Here is a 16467-nt window from a genome sequence, read left to right on the forward strand (position 1 = left end):
TACATTATTACTGCTCACTGATTGGTTGCTAGAGGTTACTGCATATCCTTACCGCTCAATGATTGGTTGCAAGAGGTTAGTGCACATCATAACTGCTCACTGGTTGGTTGCTAAAGGTAATAGCACATAACCTCCTTACTCCCTGCACACCATGGACTGGGGAGGTCAAAAGACAGAAAACTCCTAGGGATCCTGGGACTCCTTGAATCAGTGGCAATGCTGGGGGAAGGGGTGTGTGATCAGTGGCAATGCTGGGAGGTTGATGGGATCAGTGGTAGTGGTGGGGGGATGGGATTAGTTAGGAGGCAGTATACTGTGGCAAATTTTGAATCATGTAGAGCAAAGCTGGAAATCTTTGGCAAGTATATAGTGGGGGATTCTACACTGACCTCCAATGTAATGGGGAATTTACAATGACCACCAATGTGAGGGGAGATTTACACTGACTACTAGGGATGAGCTTCAAGTTCGAGTCGAACTCATGTTCCACTCGAACATCGGCTGTTCGCCAGTTCGCCGAACAGCGAACAATTTGGGGTGTTCGCGGCAAATTCGAAAGCCGCAGAACACCCTTTAAAAGATTATGGGAGAAATCAAAAGTGCTAATTTTAAAGACTTATATGCATGGTATTGTCATAAAAAGTGTTTGGGGACCTGGGTCCTGCCCCAGGGGACATGGATCAATGCAAAAAAAGTTTTAAAAACGGCCGTTTTTTTCGGGAGCAGTGATTTTAATAATGCTTAAAGTGAAACAATAAAAGTGTAATATTCCTTTAAATTTCGTACCCTGGGGTGTCTATAGTATGCCTGTAAAGGGGCGCATGTTTCCCGTGTTTAGAACAGTCTGACAGCAAAATGACATTTCAAAGGAAAAAAAAGTCATTTAAAACTACCCGCGGCTATTAATGAATTGCCGGTCCGACAATACACATAAAAGTTCATTGATTAAAAACGGCATGGGAATTCCCCACAGGGGAACCCCGGCTAAAATAAAAAAAAAAATATGACGTGGGGGGTCCCCCTAAATTCCATACCAGGCCCTTCAGGTCTGGTATGGATATTAAGGGGAACCCCGGCCAAAATCTAAAAAAAAAATGGCGTGGGGTCCCCCCAAAAATCCATACCAGACCCTTATCCGAGCATGCAACCTGGCAGGCCGCAGGAAAAGAGGGGGGATGAGAGAGTGCCCCCCCTCCTGAACCGTACCAGGCCACATGCCCTCAACATTGGGAGGGTGCTTTGGGGTAGCCCCCCCAAAACACCTTGTCCCCATGTTTTATAAGGACAAGGGCCTCATCTCCACAATCCTTGCCCGGTGGTTGTGGGGGTCTACGGGTGGGGGGCTTATAGGAATCTAGACCCAGATCCCGCCCTCCCCTCTTGTGAAATGGTAAGGGGGTACAAAAGTACCCCTACCATTTCACAAAAAAACTGTCAAAAAATGTTAAAAATTACAAGAGACAATTTTTGACAATTCCTTTATTTAAATGCTTCTTCTTTCTTCTGTCTTCTATCTTCTTTCTTCTATCTTCTATCTTCCTTTGGTTTCTTCCTCCATCTTCTTCTTCCTCTGGTTCTTCTGGTTCTTCCTCCGGTGTTCTCGTCCGGCATCTTCCTCCGCGGCGTCTTCTCCCTTCTTCTCCTCGGGCCGCTCTGCATACATGATGGGAGGCTCCCACAGTGTGACACTTCTCCTCTTCTGACGGTTCTTAAATAATGGGGAGCGGGGCCACCTGGTGACCCTGCCCCCTCTGACACACGGGGACTTGACAGGGAATTCCCTGTGGCATTCCCTGTGACGTCAGAGGGGGGCGGGGTCACCAGGTGGCCCCCCCCCCCGTTATTTAAGAACCGTCAGAAGAGGAGAAGCGTCACACAGCGGGAGCCTCCCATCATGCCATCATGTATGCGGAGCGGCCCGAGGAGAAGAAGGGAAGAAGACGCTGCGGAGGAAGATGCCGGACGAGAACACCGGAGGAAGAACCAGAAGAAGATGGAGGAAGAAACCGTAGAAGGATAGAAGATAGAAGAAAGAAGAAGCATTTAAATAAAGGAATTGTCAAAAACTGTCTCTTGTCATTTTTAACATTTTTGACACTTTTTTTGTGAAATGGTACCATTTCACACAGGGGGGAAGGCCGGGATCTGGGGGTCCCCTTGTCCGCCGGCAGACCCCCACAACCACCGGGCAAGGGTTGTGGGGATGAGGCCCTTCTCCCCATCAACATGGGGACAAGCTGTTTTGGGGGGGCTACCACAAAGCACCCTCCCAATGTTGAGAGCATGTGGCCTGGTACGGTTCAGGAGGGGGGGGCGCTCTCTCATCCCCCCCTCTTTTCCTGCAGCCTGCCAGGATGCGTGCTCGGATAAGGGTCTGGTATAGATTTTTAGGGGGACCCCACGCCATTTTTTTCATTTTGGCCGGAGTTCCCCTTAATATCCATACCAGACCTGAAGGGCCTGGTATGGATTTTAGGGGGACCCCCCACGTAATTTTTTAAAAAATTTTGGTTCGGGGTTCCCCTGTGGGGAATTCCCATGCCGTTTTTATCAATTAACTTTTATGTGTATTGTCGGACCGGTGTTATGCCGAGAAAGTTCCGCTCGGCGGATTAGTTCCCCCCTCTACTGCGCATGCGCAGTAGAAGCCGGCGGAAATAGCCGAAGCGGAACAGCTGAAAATCAGCTGTACACGGCGCCTGTAAGAGGGCCCCTCGCGGGCTCGCTTCGCTCGCCACGCTTCGGGCACGGCCTCGCTGCGCTCGGCACTTTTAGATTCCCCCTCTAGGTCCACTTGGATAGTGGGGAAGGAACCTGGACCCAGAGCGCAGGCGCCGTGTACAGCTGATTGAAGCATTTGAGCTTCGGCTATCTCCGGCGGCCAACAGTAGTACGTACTGCGCAGGTGCTGCGCCTGCGCAGTACAGGGGGGAACCTATCCGCCGAAGGAACTTATTCGGCAAGACACCGGCAATTCATTAATAGCCGCGAGTAGTTTTAAATGACCTTTTTTCCTTTGAAATGTCATTTTGCTGTCAGACTGTTCTAAATACGGGAAGCATGCGCCCCTTTACAGGCATACTATAGACACCCCCCAGGTACGAAATTTAAAGGACTTTTACACTTTTATTGATTCACTTTAAGCATTATTAAAATCACTGCTCCCGAAAAAACGGCCATTTTTAAAACTTTTTTTTGCATTGATCCTTGTCCCCTGGGGCAGGACCCAGGTCCCCAAACACTTTTTATGACAATACCATGCATATAAGCCTTTAAAATTAGCACTTTTGATTATTCATGTTTGTGTCCCATAGATTTTAACGGTGTTCGCGTGTTCAAATTTTTTGCCTGTTCGCAAGTTCTGGTGCAAACCGAACAGGGGGGTGTTCGGCTCATCCCTACTGACTACCGATGTGAGGGGGAATTTACAATTACCACCAATATTTGGGGTGATTTACACTGACCACCAATGTAAAGGGGGAATTTGCACTGACCACCATGTAAAGGGGGATTTTACACCACCCACCAATATCAAGAGGGATTTCTACACTGACACCAATATAATAGGAGCATTTACACCAATCATCAGCGTAAGGGGGAATATACAATAGCCTCTATGTATGGGGAAATTTACACTGCCAACCATTATTGAGGAGATTTGTACTGACCACTAATGTAAGGTGACACTTCTACACCGAACACCAATGTTAGGGGGGATTTATGCTAACCACCAATGTAAAGAGGTATTAGGGAATTTTGCACTTACCACCAATGTAAAGGGAAACGTACACTGATCAACAATGTAAAGGGGGATTTACAGTCACCACCAAGTTAAAGGTGGCTTCTACATGGACAACTAATGCAAGGGAGGATTCAAACACAAATGCAAGTTTGGATTTTTTTTACCGATTACCAATATAAATAGGAGTTTCTACATTGGCCACCGATGTAATGGGGATTTACACTGACCACTAATGTAATGGGGATTTACATGACCACTAATGTAATGGGGATTTACACTGATCACTAATGTAATAGGAGCATTCACGGTAACCACCAATGTAAGGAGGGAGTTACACTGACCACCAATGTAATAGGGACCTTCACACTGGCCACTAGTGTGAATGAAAGAATTGTACACCAAGCCGCAATGTATTGAGAAGATTTACACTGACTACCAATGTAACTGACACATTTGTGTGTGTCAGGAATGCATGCAAAATTGCTTTCCTGACACCACAATAGCATGCTGCCCTTTAGCAGAAACAGCAGTGCCATTAATTGTTAATGACACCCTCATGCATCTTCTGAGATGTGCATATTCACATGCACCAAAATTCACGGTGCTGTGGCACCATGTTATTTTGAAAAAGGGTTCTACCTCCAATTTGCTTACCTTTGCAGAACAGGCTGATGTTAGGCCTAATGACCACAGTTGTAGGCAGGACTTTTAATCATGCCCCTTTACATCCCCAGTGGGCAGCATTCAGCAGGGGCGATGGTGGATATGACTTCAGGGGGACATTATATACATATGAATGCTGCCTCTTTTTACATATCAATGCAGCTGGTCCGCGGCTATTTACATGTTATTTACACATAAACACAGGGTCTGCAGGTGAGTCAACTGTACATGGCAAAAGGGCAGACCTGGGCAGTATTAGTAACAGAACTTCACACTGAGATATCGGGACACAGCACAGGACTAAAACTTCCTGGGACAAGGGAATCTAAACTGGGATAGTTGGCAAGTATGAAGCAGCTGCTTGGGGTCCCACAACAATGATGGGGCCCAGGGCAGCTGCCCCTTTTGCCCTGCCTTAAAGACGGCCTTGGTTATTGGGTGACATTGCCCTCTGCCCACCAATCGCTATCTTGCTTTATCAACCTGTCACTTGCACTTCTGTTAGAAACTATAAGCAGACATGCTTATTTCAACCATGAAGTATGTCATACAATGACTGCTAAAATGAATGCAGATAAGAAGTGAATGCAAAGAGACTGCAGGAGATGAGCAGCGCTTACATAAAATAAAGGATGAAAAAAAAATGTATTTTCTAAATGTAAAATCATATCAAATCTCTGATACACAGGTCTTTCACACTTTAAAGGGTAAGTCCACTTTCTTGGAAAAAATATAGCAAATAAAAAATAAATATAGCAAAACAATTTCTACATAAGCTATATTATAATTTATTATTATTAAACATACACTATATTGTTAAAAGTATTAGGACGCCTGCCTTTACATGCACATGAACTTTAGCATTTGGCATCCCAAATGCATCCCCCCCTACGGACTAAGACTGGGATAACTTTTGGCATCCCAATCTTAGTCCATAGGATTTAATATTGAGTTGGCCCACCCTTTGCAGCTATAAAAGCTTCAACTCTTCTGGGAAGGCTGTCCACAAGGTTTAGGAGTGTGTCTATGGGAATGTTTGACCATTCTTCCAGAAACACATTTGTGAGGTCAGGCACTGATGTTAGACGAGAAGGCCTGGCTCGCAGTTTTCGCTCTAAGGCTCCATTCACACTAGCGCGTTTTTTGATGCATTTTGCATTTTGCAGACATGCATGGGAATTTTTTAACATGGGTTCCTATGGAACATGTTCACATCAATGCCTTTTTGTATCTCTGCATTTTTGGAAAGGGTCAGGGACTTTTTTTCATGCAAAATGCAGCGTTTTGCATGTAATGGAAGTCAATGGACAAGCATCAAAAACGCAAGTGCACCGTTTTTGCAGTGTTTTTACAGCGTTTTTGATGCGTTTTTGATGCGTTTTTGACGTTTTTTTTTGTTTTGACTGTATACAGTCAAAACAAAAAACAAAAAAAAAAAAAACGCAAAACGCGGCAAAAACGCCGCAAAAACGCTGTAAAAATGCTACAAAAACGCTGCTCAAAAACGTGGCAAGCATGACAAAAAAAACTCCAAAAACGCTCAAAAGCAACATGCATAGGTGTGAATCGAGCCTAAGGCTCGATTCACACTAGCGCGTTTTTTGATGCATTTTGCATTTTGCAGAAATGCATGGGAATTTTTTAACATGGGTTCCTATGGAACATGTTCACATCAATGCCTTTTTGTATCTCTGCATTTTTGGAAAGGGTCAGGGACTTTTTTTCATGCAAAATGCAGCGTTTTGCATGTAATGGAATTCAATGGACAAGCATCAAAAACGCAAGTGCACCGTTTTTGCAGCGTTTTTACAGCGTTTTTGATGCGTTTTTGCCGTTTTTTTTGTTTTTTTTTTTGTTTTTTTTTTAATTTTTTTTTTAGACTGTAAAAAAAACTGTAAAAAAAAAAAAAAAAAAAGAAAACGCAAAACGCGGCAAAAACGCCGCAAAAACGCTACAAAAACGCTGCTCAAAAACGTGGCAAGCATGAACAAAAAAACTCCAAAAACGCTCAAAAGCAACATGCATAGGTGTGAATCGAGCCTAATTCATCCCAAAGATGTTCTATCGCGTTGAGGTCAGGACCTCACAAATGCACTTCTGGAAGAATGGTCAAACAATATAGTGTACTTTTCCTTTTTAATCTGATGGCGGCTGTAATTTTCTGTAAAATTAATTACAGTATGGCAACCTGGAGGGGTTCTGTACACTCTGGATGTAGAGAACCTTCCCTGAAATGTAATTTCCTGCTTGTTTGATTGTCTCACTGATTTTCTTAGAAATCTGCACTAAAAGTCAGATTTTGGCACCCCTTGCAATAGGAATTTTAATTTGGCAAGATACTTCCCAGGGGTTAAATACCTCTACAGAGATGCAGACCCTGCAGGTTTTCTTATTAGACCAATGATTGAGCGTGCACCAGCTAATTATAATGAACCAGACCCTCCTACCCTCCTAAGCCCTCCAGCTACATTTTGGGGGCAACAAATGTAAGAATCTGATGCAATATTTGTTAACATTCATGTACGTTGATCACCCATAGGGAAACATTTTTGTTCCCCAACAAAAGTGGAGTTATGCCGCGTACACACGGGCGGACTTTTCGACCGGACTGATCCGACGGACTTTCCAACGGACTTTTAAACGGACTTTCTAATGAACGGACTTGCCCACACACGATCACAACCAAGTCCGACGGATTTGTACGTGATGACGTACGACCGGACTAAAATAAGGAAGTTGATAGCCAGTAGCCAATAGCTGCCCTAGTGTGGGTTTTAGTCTGTCGGACTAGCATACAGACAAGCAGATTTTTCGACCGGACTCGAGTTCGTCGGAAAGATTTGAAACATGTTTTATTTCTAGGTCCTTCGAACTTTTGGGAAAAAAAAGTCAGCTGGAGCCCACACACGATCGAATTGTCCGACAGAGTCTGGTCCGCTGGACCAAGTCTGCCAGAAAGTCCGCTCGTGTGTACGCGGCATTACTCTTTAAGCTTTCCAAACACATCACAGTCCCTTTCTACAATCTCCTTTAGGTTTGCAAAAGTTATGTTAAGTGAGGCCATTCTCAGGCTCGATTCACATCTATGCATGTTGCTTTTGAGCGTTTCTGCAGTGTTTTTTGCGGTGCTTGCCGCGTTTTTGAACAGCGTTTTTACAGCATTTTTGCTGCATTTTTGCAGCGTTTTGCGGTTTTTTTTTTTACAGTTTTTTTTTACTGTATACAGTGTAAAAAAAATACAAAAAATGCAAAAAACGCAAAATGCATCAAAAACGCTGCAAAAACGCTCTAAAAATGCTGTAAAAACGCTGTACTTGCGTTTTTGATGCTGGTCCATTGAATTCTATTACATGCAAAACGCTGCATTTTGCATGAAAAAAAGTCCCTGACCCTTTCCAAAAACGCAGAGGCACAAAAATGCATTGATGTAAACATGTTCCATAGGAACCCATGTTAAAAAATTCCCATGCATTTCTGCAAAATGCAAAATGTATCAAAAAACGCATTAGTGTGAATGGAGCCTAAGGCTGGATTCACACCTATGCAGTTTTAGTGCTTTTTTGCATTTTGCAGATTTCCACTACAGAACATGTTCCATAGGAAACCATGTTAAATGGACTGTAGTGCAAATCTGCAAAATGCAAGAAAAACTAAAACTGTATAGGTGTAGTTTTAGTGCTTTTTTGCATTTTGCAGATTCACTATGGTTTCCTATGGAACACGTTCTGTAGAGCAAATCTGCAAAATGCAAAAAGCACTAAAAATGCATAGGTGTGAATCCAACCTAAGGCTCGATTCACACCTATGCATGTTGCTTTTGAGCGTTTTTGGAGGTTTTTTTTTCATGCTTGGCACGTTTTTGAGCAGCGTTTTTTTGTAGCGTTTTTGCGGCGTTTTTGCCGCGATTTGCGTTTTTTTTTTTTTTCATTTTTTTTTACAGTCTTAGAAAAAAATTACAAAAAAAAAAAAAAAAAAAAAATGGCAAAAACGCACCAAAAACGCACCAAAACGGTGCACTTGCGTTTTTGATGCTTGTCCATTGAAATCCATTACATGCAAAACGCTGCTTTTTGCATGAAAAAAAGTCCCCGACCCTTTCCAAAAACGCAGAGATACAAAAAAGCATTGATGTGAACATGTTCCATAGGAACCCATGTTAAAAAATTCCCATGCATTTCTGCAAAATGCAAAATGCATCAAAAAACGCGCTAGTGTGAATGGAGCCTAAGGCTGAATTCCTATGCAGTTTTAGTGCTTTTTGCATTTTGCAGATTTGCACTACAGTCCAGTTAACATGGTTTCCTATGGAGCACATTCTGTAGTGCAAATCTGCAAAATGCACTAAAAATGCATAGATGTGAATCCAGCCTGAGGCCTGATTCACACCTACGCAGGTTGCAGTTTGCATAATCCAGGTGCTATTTGCGTTTTTAAATACACGTTTTTAATCCATTGAAGTCTATGGAACCAAAAAACATAAAAACGTCCCTGGCCTTTTCCATAAAATGCACAGATGTGAACTACATCCATAGGAAACCATGTTAAATGGACTGTAGTGTGTTTCTGCAAAACTGAAAACTCACTAAAAAATTCATAGGTGTGAACCAGGCCTAAGTAGTTAATTCAGTCTGTTTCCAATCTGGGAGGCACTACACAGCTGTTACGTGATCTAAATAAAATTGCACAATTACATTGTAAATAGTATAGCTAGCTTATCCCCCATTCACATTTAGCATGAATGTAGCCAGGCAATTTAGATTGCCCGCTGGGTTGAAGGAAAAAACTATTAGTGTCTACCAGGCTTAAAGTGTTACTTAACCCACAACAGTAAAATCTGTCTGTATATGCAATAAAAGCATGCCTGATATACTCACTGTGGAACTTAAGCGGGTTAATCCTCCACAATGTGTAAAAAGGCTGTTTGATCCTGTATGCACAGAACCTCCCCACCTTCCACTGTCTCCTGATAATTTCCTGATAACACAAAGTCTTTGGAGTCAGGCTGCACATGGGTGTATTGTTAGAGAGGTTTTTTTTTTTTCTTGGGAGGGTGCATGTGATCAGCACAGGGCTAATCAGCACTGTCCAGACAGAGGGTCAGGGGTCTTGCAGTCTAATAGGACAATCAGAAAACTCCTCCTACAAGCTTTAACCAGTGTTTGGCTGGACACTGACAGAAGTTTCATGACTGCTCTAACTGGTGATGAGAAAGGGTATTTAGCGGTTTATATTTACTAAAATAATTGCATTTCCATGTTCTGTGTACTGTAGGAGACCAAATATAGTGAATGCAGGGTCCCTGGTTTAGTAACACTTTAAGAGAAGATTTCTTTTCATTTTGGAGATTATGTCTCGCTTCCTGTTGTGTCTCCAGGAGAAAAAAGAAACCTCAAAAAGGTTTTAACCATTTTATACTCCAATCAAAACTAAAAAGAGAAACAATGATTTTGGGAAAAGTTTGGCTTGGATAATGATCATCTTGTTTAGGAAAGCCTGCCAAAAACCTACTACATAGATTTCATAAATTGCACAAAAGGACCCTATAGATTGGTATAAAGGACTTTGATGGTACCACTTGATTAAAAAGGTATCAAAAATGTATTATATACTAATTAAAATCATTGAAACACATAAACAAGACATGACATAACACATAATTTCATGTACAAGGTTATATTTCTACTACACAGTGTGAGACGGAATCATCAATCCTATTGAGGTCAGGTGATGAATGGCTTGCTGTGAGTTCCAACGCAGTTACATTTTACGGGTCACTATCTGCTTCTTCAGGAAAGCAAATTACAGCCAAGCTCTCAGTATATGTAAACATCAGCATAAGCAGTATCAAACATTATTTATCCTACGACCAGCTGTTGCCAACTCCCTTGGTTAATGGGGTAGTCCAAATAGGGCCTCATCCATAGGTCATCAAGGCTTAAATCGCCAACATGTGTGTTACGGTTGATTATTTGATATGTAGCATCCAAAAAAGTAGTCAGTGTAGTCCTAGATTGGTGGGTCAGGTGGTAATGATGGGAGGAAATGAGCCTCTCTGTGTCTCATTTCTCTGTCAGCGTTATAGTAACTTTACTATGACGCTGACAGAGAAGAGGGACACAGAGTGGCTCATTTCCTCTCGCCATTACCAGCTGTCCTTCCACCCTAGGACTACACAGACTACTTTTTTGAAAGGTTACATATCAGATAATCAACCGTAACACACATGTTGGCGATTTAGGCTTTGATGACCTACTTTTGGACTACCCCATCAACTAAGGGAGTTGGCAACAGCTGGTCATAAGCTAAATAATGTTTGATACTGCTTATGCTGATGTTTACATATACTGAGAGCTTGACTGTAATTTGCTTTCCTGAAGAAACAGGCAGTGACCCATGAAACGTGACTGTGTCGGAGGTCGCAGCAAGCCATTCATCACCTGACCTCAGTAGGGTTGATGATTCAGTCTCACACTGTGTAGTAGAAATATAACCTTGTACATGGAATTATGTATTATGTCATGTCTTGTTTATGTGTTTCAATGATTTTAATGCATATATAATACATTTTTCATACCTTTTTTTAATCAAGTGGTACTGTCAAAGTCCTTTATACCAATCCATAGGGTCCTTTTGTGCAATTTCTCTGGAAGGATGTGATACCGGACATTTTTTTCCAAACATTTGAGGGTCCTCCCTGGTGGTCCCTCCTCCCACTCTCTCTTTTTTTACATAGGTTTCATAAATGTTTGCTTTCAAACTATAAATTGATAATTTTATAATTGTCATCTTAGGCTGAGTGAAGACTCTAACCTAGGTCCGCCAGATTGGACAAGGCCAAAAGACCCACACGCACCAGTGGATCATTTTCTGGAAAATTACTTAGTATCCTGACCAGTGAATTGATGACATCCATCTCGACCAGTTGTTCTTGTAGCTCATCTGAAAAAAAATGTCATTCTTTAGTATATATTTTACACCCAATGTAATGAGAAATCAATGCAATGTGAATTCTGATGGGATGTGTATGCATACACAGTGTAAGGTTTTTGCAAGGTCTACGTTATTCAGCTTTATTTTTGTATACTACACTAACTATATTTTATGCTAGCTGCATTTGGATATCATATGCTATCAAATGAATGTATAACTTCACAATGAAAAAATTGAATTATGTAAATCAGTTACTGTATGGTAAATTTTTTTTCATCCTTGTTCATGTTCTGTATCTTAGACCAAGACATACTATGATTGTTACCTATAGGTAAGCCTATATTAAGGCTTACCTATAGATAGTGAACAGTAAAATCTCCTAAGCGTGCACTGTTTAGGAGATGTTTTCTTTAGAAGTAGCCAGTGATGTCACTAGCGCATGTGCTCTGAAGGTACAGCCTACCCGTGCACTTCCTTAAGAGCCCTGTGCCATAAACAGTGACTCTCATGTGCATGGGTGGGAGTGACCTCATTGTGGCTCTGCCATTCATAAGCCCTCAAACCCAGAAGGAAAAATATGGAAGCTTCTACAGCTGTGACAGAGTGCTGCTGGTGGGCTTAGTTTTCAGGTAAGTCTGTCATAATATGCTAGTATGTGGTGCACACTAGCACATTATGACTCAAACTGGCCAGGGCCCTTTTTTTTTTTGCTGCAGTTTACTACCACTTTAACTGAAATCTCTATTGTTTAGAGAAGATTTTGGGGAAATGAAAAAATTAAAACTCTCCATTTTGCTCATCCCAAATACTTTATTAAAAAGGGTGCTGGTGGAATGCTTAACTCAAAGTTAATTATGATCTGGCATAATATCCAGCCTTAAGAGGCACCTCTCTATTTTACAGGACAACCCCGTGGTTCACCAAAGCAATCCAGTAAAAGTTTAAAGGTTGAGGGCACCACAAGTCTATAAGTAGTTCAGTATAGATATATTAATTTAAAGAAAAGATCCGTAGGTAAAGCCAACATGTTTCGAGGGCTCATAACTCCCCCATTATCAGGGCTTGTGCTGGTTGCAATAGTAGGAAATAGACTTGCGCACAGCAGAAAATTTTGTTTAGTTTCTTTGTCATAAAATACATCATTTCGTTCTGCTATATCCGTTATGTTACGTTAATACATTTTCGGATAATTCGTCATTTCTGTAGAGTGTCGATATTCATTATACTGAATCTCGAATGATGTCGAATGCATTCGTTATATGCACTATAATTTCATTCGTATTTGTTGAAATTCGATATTTATGTATGTATATATATTCGTGATAATGATTCGTAGTTTGGAAAGTCGTTTGTTTATTGAATCTATTAACACACAATGACAATAACTCTTCTCCTCTGCTCAAATATAATACAACACCCTTCTCACTCAGTTCTCAGGAATACACTTTGCCAGTAATCCAACCTCCAGCACAAAATTAATCAGCTGATTGGACTGCTAGATTTACTTTGAGTTGAACTTTTGTTTCATTAGATCTTTAACAAATTACCGAATCATGACTAATTCATTTGATATATCCTCTATAATTTCTTTCGCATTCGTTATTTTTTTATTCGGACATTCGGATGCATCCGAATGTCCGAAACATGCAAAATTCGGCCTAATTTAGATTAGTTACGAAACGAATTGCACAAGCCTAGTAGGAAATACAGGATAATTAGAACAAAGAATCAAGGATTAGAATGATAACAGTACAGGCACCAACCAGAGGCGGCTCTCTAATTAGGCGAAATAGGCGGTGGCCTCAGGCCTCGCAGTCATAGGGGCCTCGCACAGCTGGCTCGTTTACCTAATTAGAGAGCCGCCTCGTTCAGCAGCAGAGATCTCCGTCCCGAGTCCCCTCGCCCTGCTACAGGGAGAGATAACAGGCTGCGAGTGAGACGTGTGATCGGAGATCACCTACATCTCCGGATCACAGACAGGGAGAGCCGCCCAGTGTAGAGCTCTGACAGATCTCCCCCCTCCCCCTTCTGCCCGCACAGCCAGACAGAAGAGGAGAGAGAGCTTCTGCTCCTCCCCCTCCCGCCCTCTCCTCCTGTGTCTGCCCCGCCCACCTCCTCGGCAGTGTTCTCTGCTCTGCCTCACAGAAGGAGATGTGTGGGCGGGAAGATTCAATCTGAAACCCAGGAAAAGGGGAGTCTGATCCATCCATCCATCCATCCAGTCCCTCCTGCCTCCCAGTGAGTACACTGATGTAGGGGATGCTCTTCCTTCCCTTCTTCCTCCATCCCCCTCTCTTTCTTTCTTTCCATTCATTCATTTATTCTTTCTTTCTTTCTTTCTTTCTTTCTTTCCATTCTTTCTTTCTTTCTTTCTTTCCATTCATTCATTCTTTCTTTCTTTCTTTCTTTCTTTCTTTCTTTCTTGCTTTCTTTCCATTCATTCATTCTTTCTTTCTTTCTTTCTTTCTTTCTTTCTTTCTTTCTTTCTTTCTTTCTTTCTTTTTTTCTTTCTTTCATTCTTTCTTTCTTTCTTTCCATTCATTCTGTCTTTCTTTCTTTCTTGCTTTCTTTCTTTCTTGCTTTCTTTCTTTCTTTCTTTCCATTCTTTCTTTCTTTCTTTCTTTCTTTCTTTCTTTCTTTCTTTCTTTCTTTCCATTCATTCATTCATTCTTTCTTTCTTGCTTTCTTGCTTTCTTTCTTTCCATTCATTCATTCTGTCTTTCTTTCTTTCTTTCTTTCTTTCTTTCTTTCTTTCTTTCTTTCTTTCTTTCTTTCTTTCTTTCTTTCTTTCTTTCTTTCTTTCATTCTTTCTTTCTTTCTTTCTTTCTTTCTTTCTTTCTTTCTTTCTTTCTTTTCATTCATTCTTTCTTTCTTTCTTTCTTTCTTTCTTTCTTTCTTTCTTTCTTTCTTTCTTTCTTTCTTTCTTTCTTTCTTTCTTTCTTTCCATTCATTCATTCTTTCTTTCTTTCTTTCTTTCTTTCTTTCTTTCTTTCTTTCTTTCTTTCTTTCTTTCTTTCTTTCTTTCTTTCTTTCTTTCTTTCTTTCTTTCTTTCCATTCATTCATTCATTCTGTCTTTCTTTCTTTCTTTCCATTCATTTCTTCTTTCTTTCTTTCTTTCTTTCTTTCTTTCTTTCTTTCTTTCTTTCTTTCTTTCTTTCTTTCTTTCTTTCTTTCTTTCTTTCTTTCTTTCTTTCTTTCTTTCTTTCTTTCTTTTCATTCATTCTTTCCATTCTTTCTTTCTTTCTTTCTTTCTTTCTTTCTTTCTTTCTCTCTCTCTCCACCCATCCCCCTTTATTTCTCTCTTTGTGACAGCCTACCAGAATAGGTAGGATCTGTGAGAGCAGCTTCCCTGTGCAGCTCTGCTTGAGGAAAATATATCTTTATTATGCCCACTTACCTACCCCCCGTACTGTCCACTCCCCTAATACAGTGGGGCCTCATGTCTAAGTTTTGCCTAAGGCCTCACAAAGTCTAGAGCCGCCTCTGGCACCAACCCCTGCCCTTACTATCATTTTAATCCTTGATCCTTTGTTTTCATTGTCCAGTATTTTTTACTATCACTGTGAACACAATCCCTGATGAACAGGGAGTTGTGAGCCCCTGAAACATCAGGCGGGTCATCCATTGAGAGTGTTGTGCTGCAATCGTGACTTGGGCATGCATACTTGAGAGTGACATCTTTGCGTCTCAGCCATTCCAACAACCAGAGCATGCGAACGAAGAAGGAAGACGATGAAAGATGGAATCCCTGTCAGCAGTGACAGTGTGCCACTGGAGGGATCTGTGTTATAGGTAAGTCTGTATACAGTGCATGCTAGCACATTATGACATTAACCTGCAGGGGGACACTTTTTTTTGTATCACTTAAAGAAAGCTTTTCTTTTCTCTGTTCATTGAGTCCAGTGGGTTACATCTGTGGGTGTTGCAAGTAGTGAAGCCCACTATAATCTAATTTTAATGGTCTTTAACACTTCACACAGATTCAAGTTCTTGGCATATGAAGGTGCATTTAAATGAACAAAAATAAAATATTATTATATCCTGCTGTGATTAGACTGACAAGTGCAAGTGCATCTATTATGAAGATATTTGGTGGTGGCCCGCCACTGCTTATTGTGAATGAACATCAAACCCTTGTTTGCTTCCTTATAGGCATTATCAGAGATAGGCAGCATTTTAGCACATTGTTTTCAAGAATCCTGCAGTAGACATCTTCTATTAAATAATAAAAAAAAAAACTTTTTATGACTGCAATTCCTCAGAAAATGAAGGCCTAAAGACCTCTGGGGCTAAGGAATAAGGCTATCATATTTGTATTTATGCTTTTATATTGGAAATTGCTACAAACTTCTATTTCAAAACTATTATTTTGCATATATTCCTGCTGCAATTCTCAATATATTTGTAAAAATAGCCCCCACAGAGTGTCTGCTTCTGAAAACATGCATAATGACTACACCGCCTAACAACGTATGCTATTTTTTTATGCAATCCTTATTTTGTTTGTTTTATACTTAATTTTTTGTATACTTGCTTTTAAAAAGATTACATTTATGTGGCATATAAATGTAGCAATGAAATTGCTTATGAATAGTTAGATTTTTCTTTGATGGTATAAATTCAGTTCATACAGAATTTTAAATACATTTTCCACTTACTGTTTTCATAGCAGATGCGACCAATGGCTCTGCCAGCATGTAGCAGCATCTCCTGATCTGAGCTCTGCAGCAAAGGTACCAGCGCAATCACCAGACCTGCTTCAATGCAGGGTTTCCTTGTTTCCTCTACACACAGAAAATGGGCATTTATAAACCTCAGTATGAATGTTTACCACATGAAGCCAATAAAATAAAAGGTGAGTAGGAAACAGTATAAAAACAGACCACAGATTACATACACTCTAATGCTGTGTACACACGAGAGGACTTTTCGACTGGACTGGTCCGACGGACTATCCGACGGACTTTCGACAGACTTCCAACGGACTTTCCGAATGAACGGACTTGCCTACACATGATCACACCAAAGTCCGACGGATTTGTACGTTATGACGTACAACCGGACTAAAATAAGGAAGTTGATAGCCAGTAGCCAATAGCTGCCCTAGCGTTGGTTTTAGTCCGTCGGACTA

At 41.1% G+C, this 16467-nt stretch overlaps 1 protein-coding gene across 4 annotated transcripts in view; it reads right to left on the bottom strand.

The window, feature by feature from the left end:
* Positions 1–16467, bottom strand: part of LOC141106257 (rap1 GTPase-GDP dissociation stimulator 1-A-like) — a 355344-nt gene that overhangs the window by 156475 nt on the left and 182402 nt on the right. For 3 of the 4 annotated variants that reach the window (XM_073596882.1, XM_073596881.1, XM_073596880.1), the window contains 2 exons: positions 15995–16120; positions 11216–11344 (listed from right to left, as the gene is read on the bottom strand). The exons of the other annotated variant lie outside the window; for it this stretch is intronic. In XM_073596882.1, coding sequence (XP_073452983.1) covers positions 11216–11344; positions 15995–16120 — 255 coding nt within the window. The remainder of the gene's footprint in view (positions 1–11215; positions 11345–15994; positions 16121–16467) is intronic. 4 annotated transcript variants of the gene reach the window in all.

Source organism: Aquarana catesbeiana, linkage group LG08 (genome assembly GCF_042186555.1).
Source record: "Aquarana catesbeiana isolate 2022-GZ linkage group LG08, ASM4218655v1, whole genome shotgun sequence".
Lineage (NCBI taxonomy): Eukaryota > Metazoa > Chordata > Amphibia > Anura > Ranidae > Aquarana > Aquarana catesbeiana.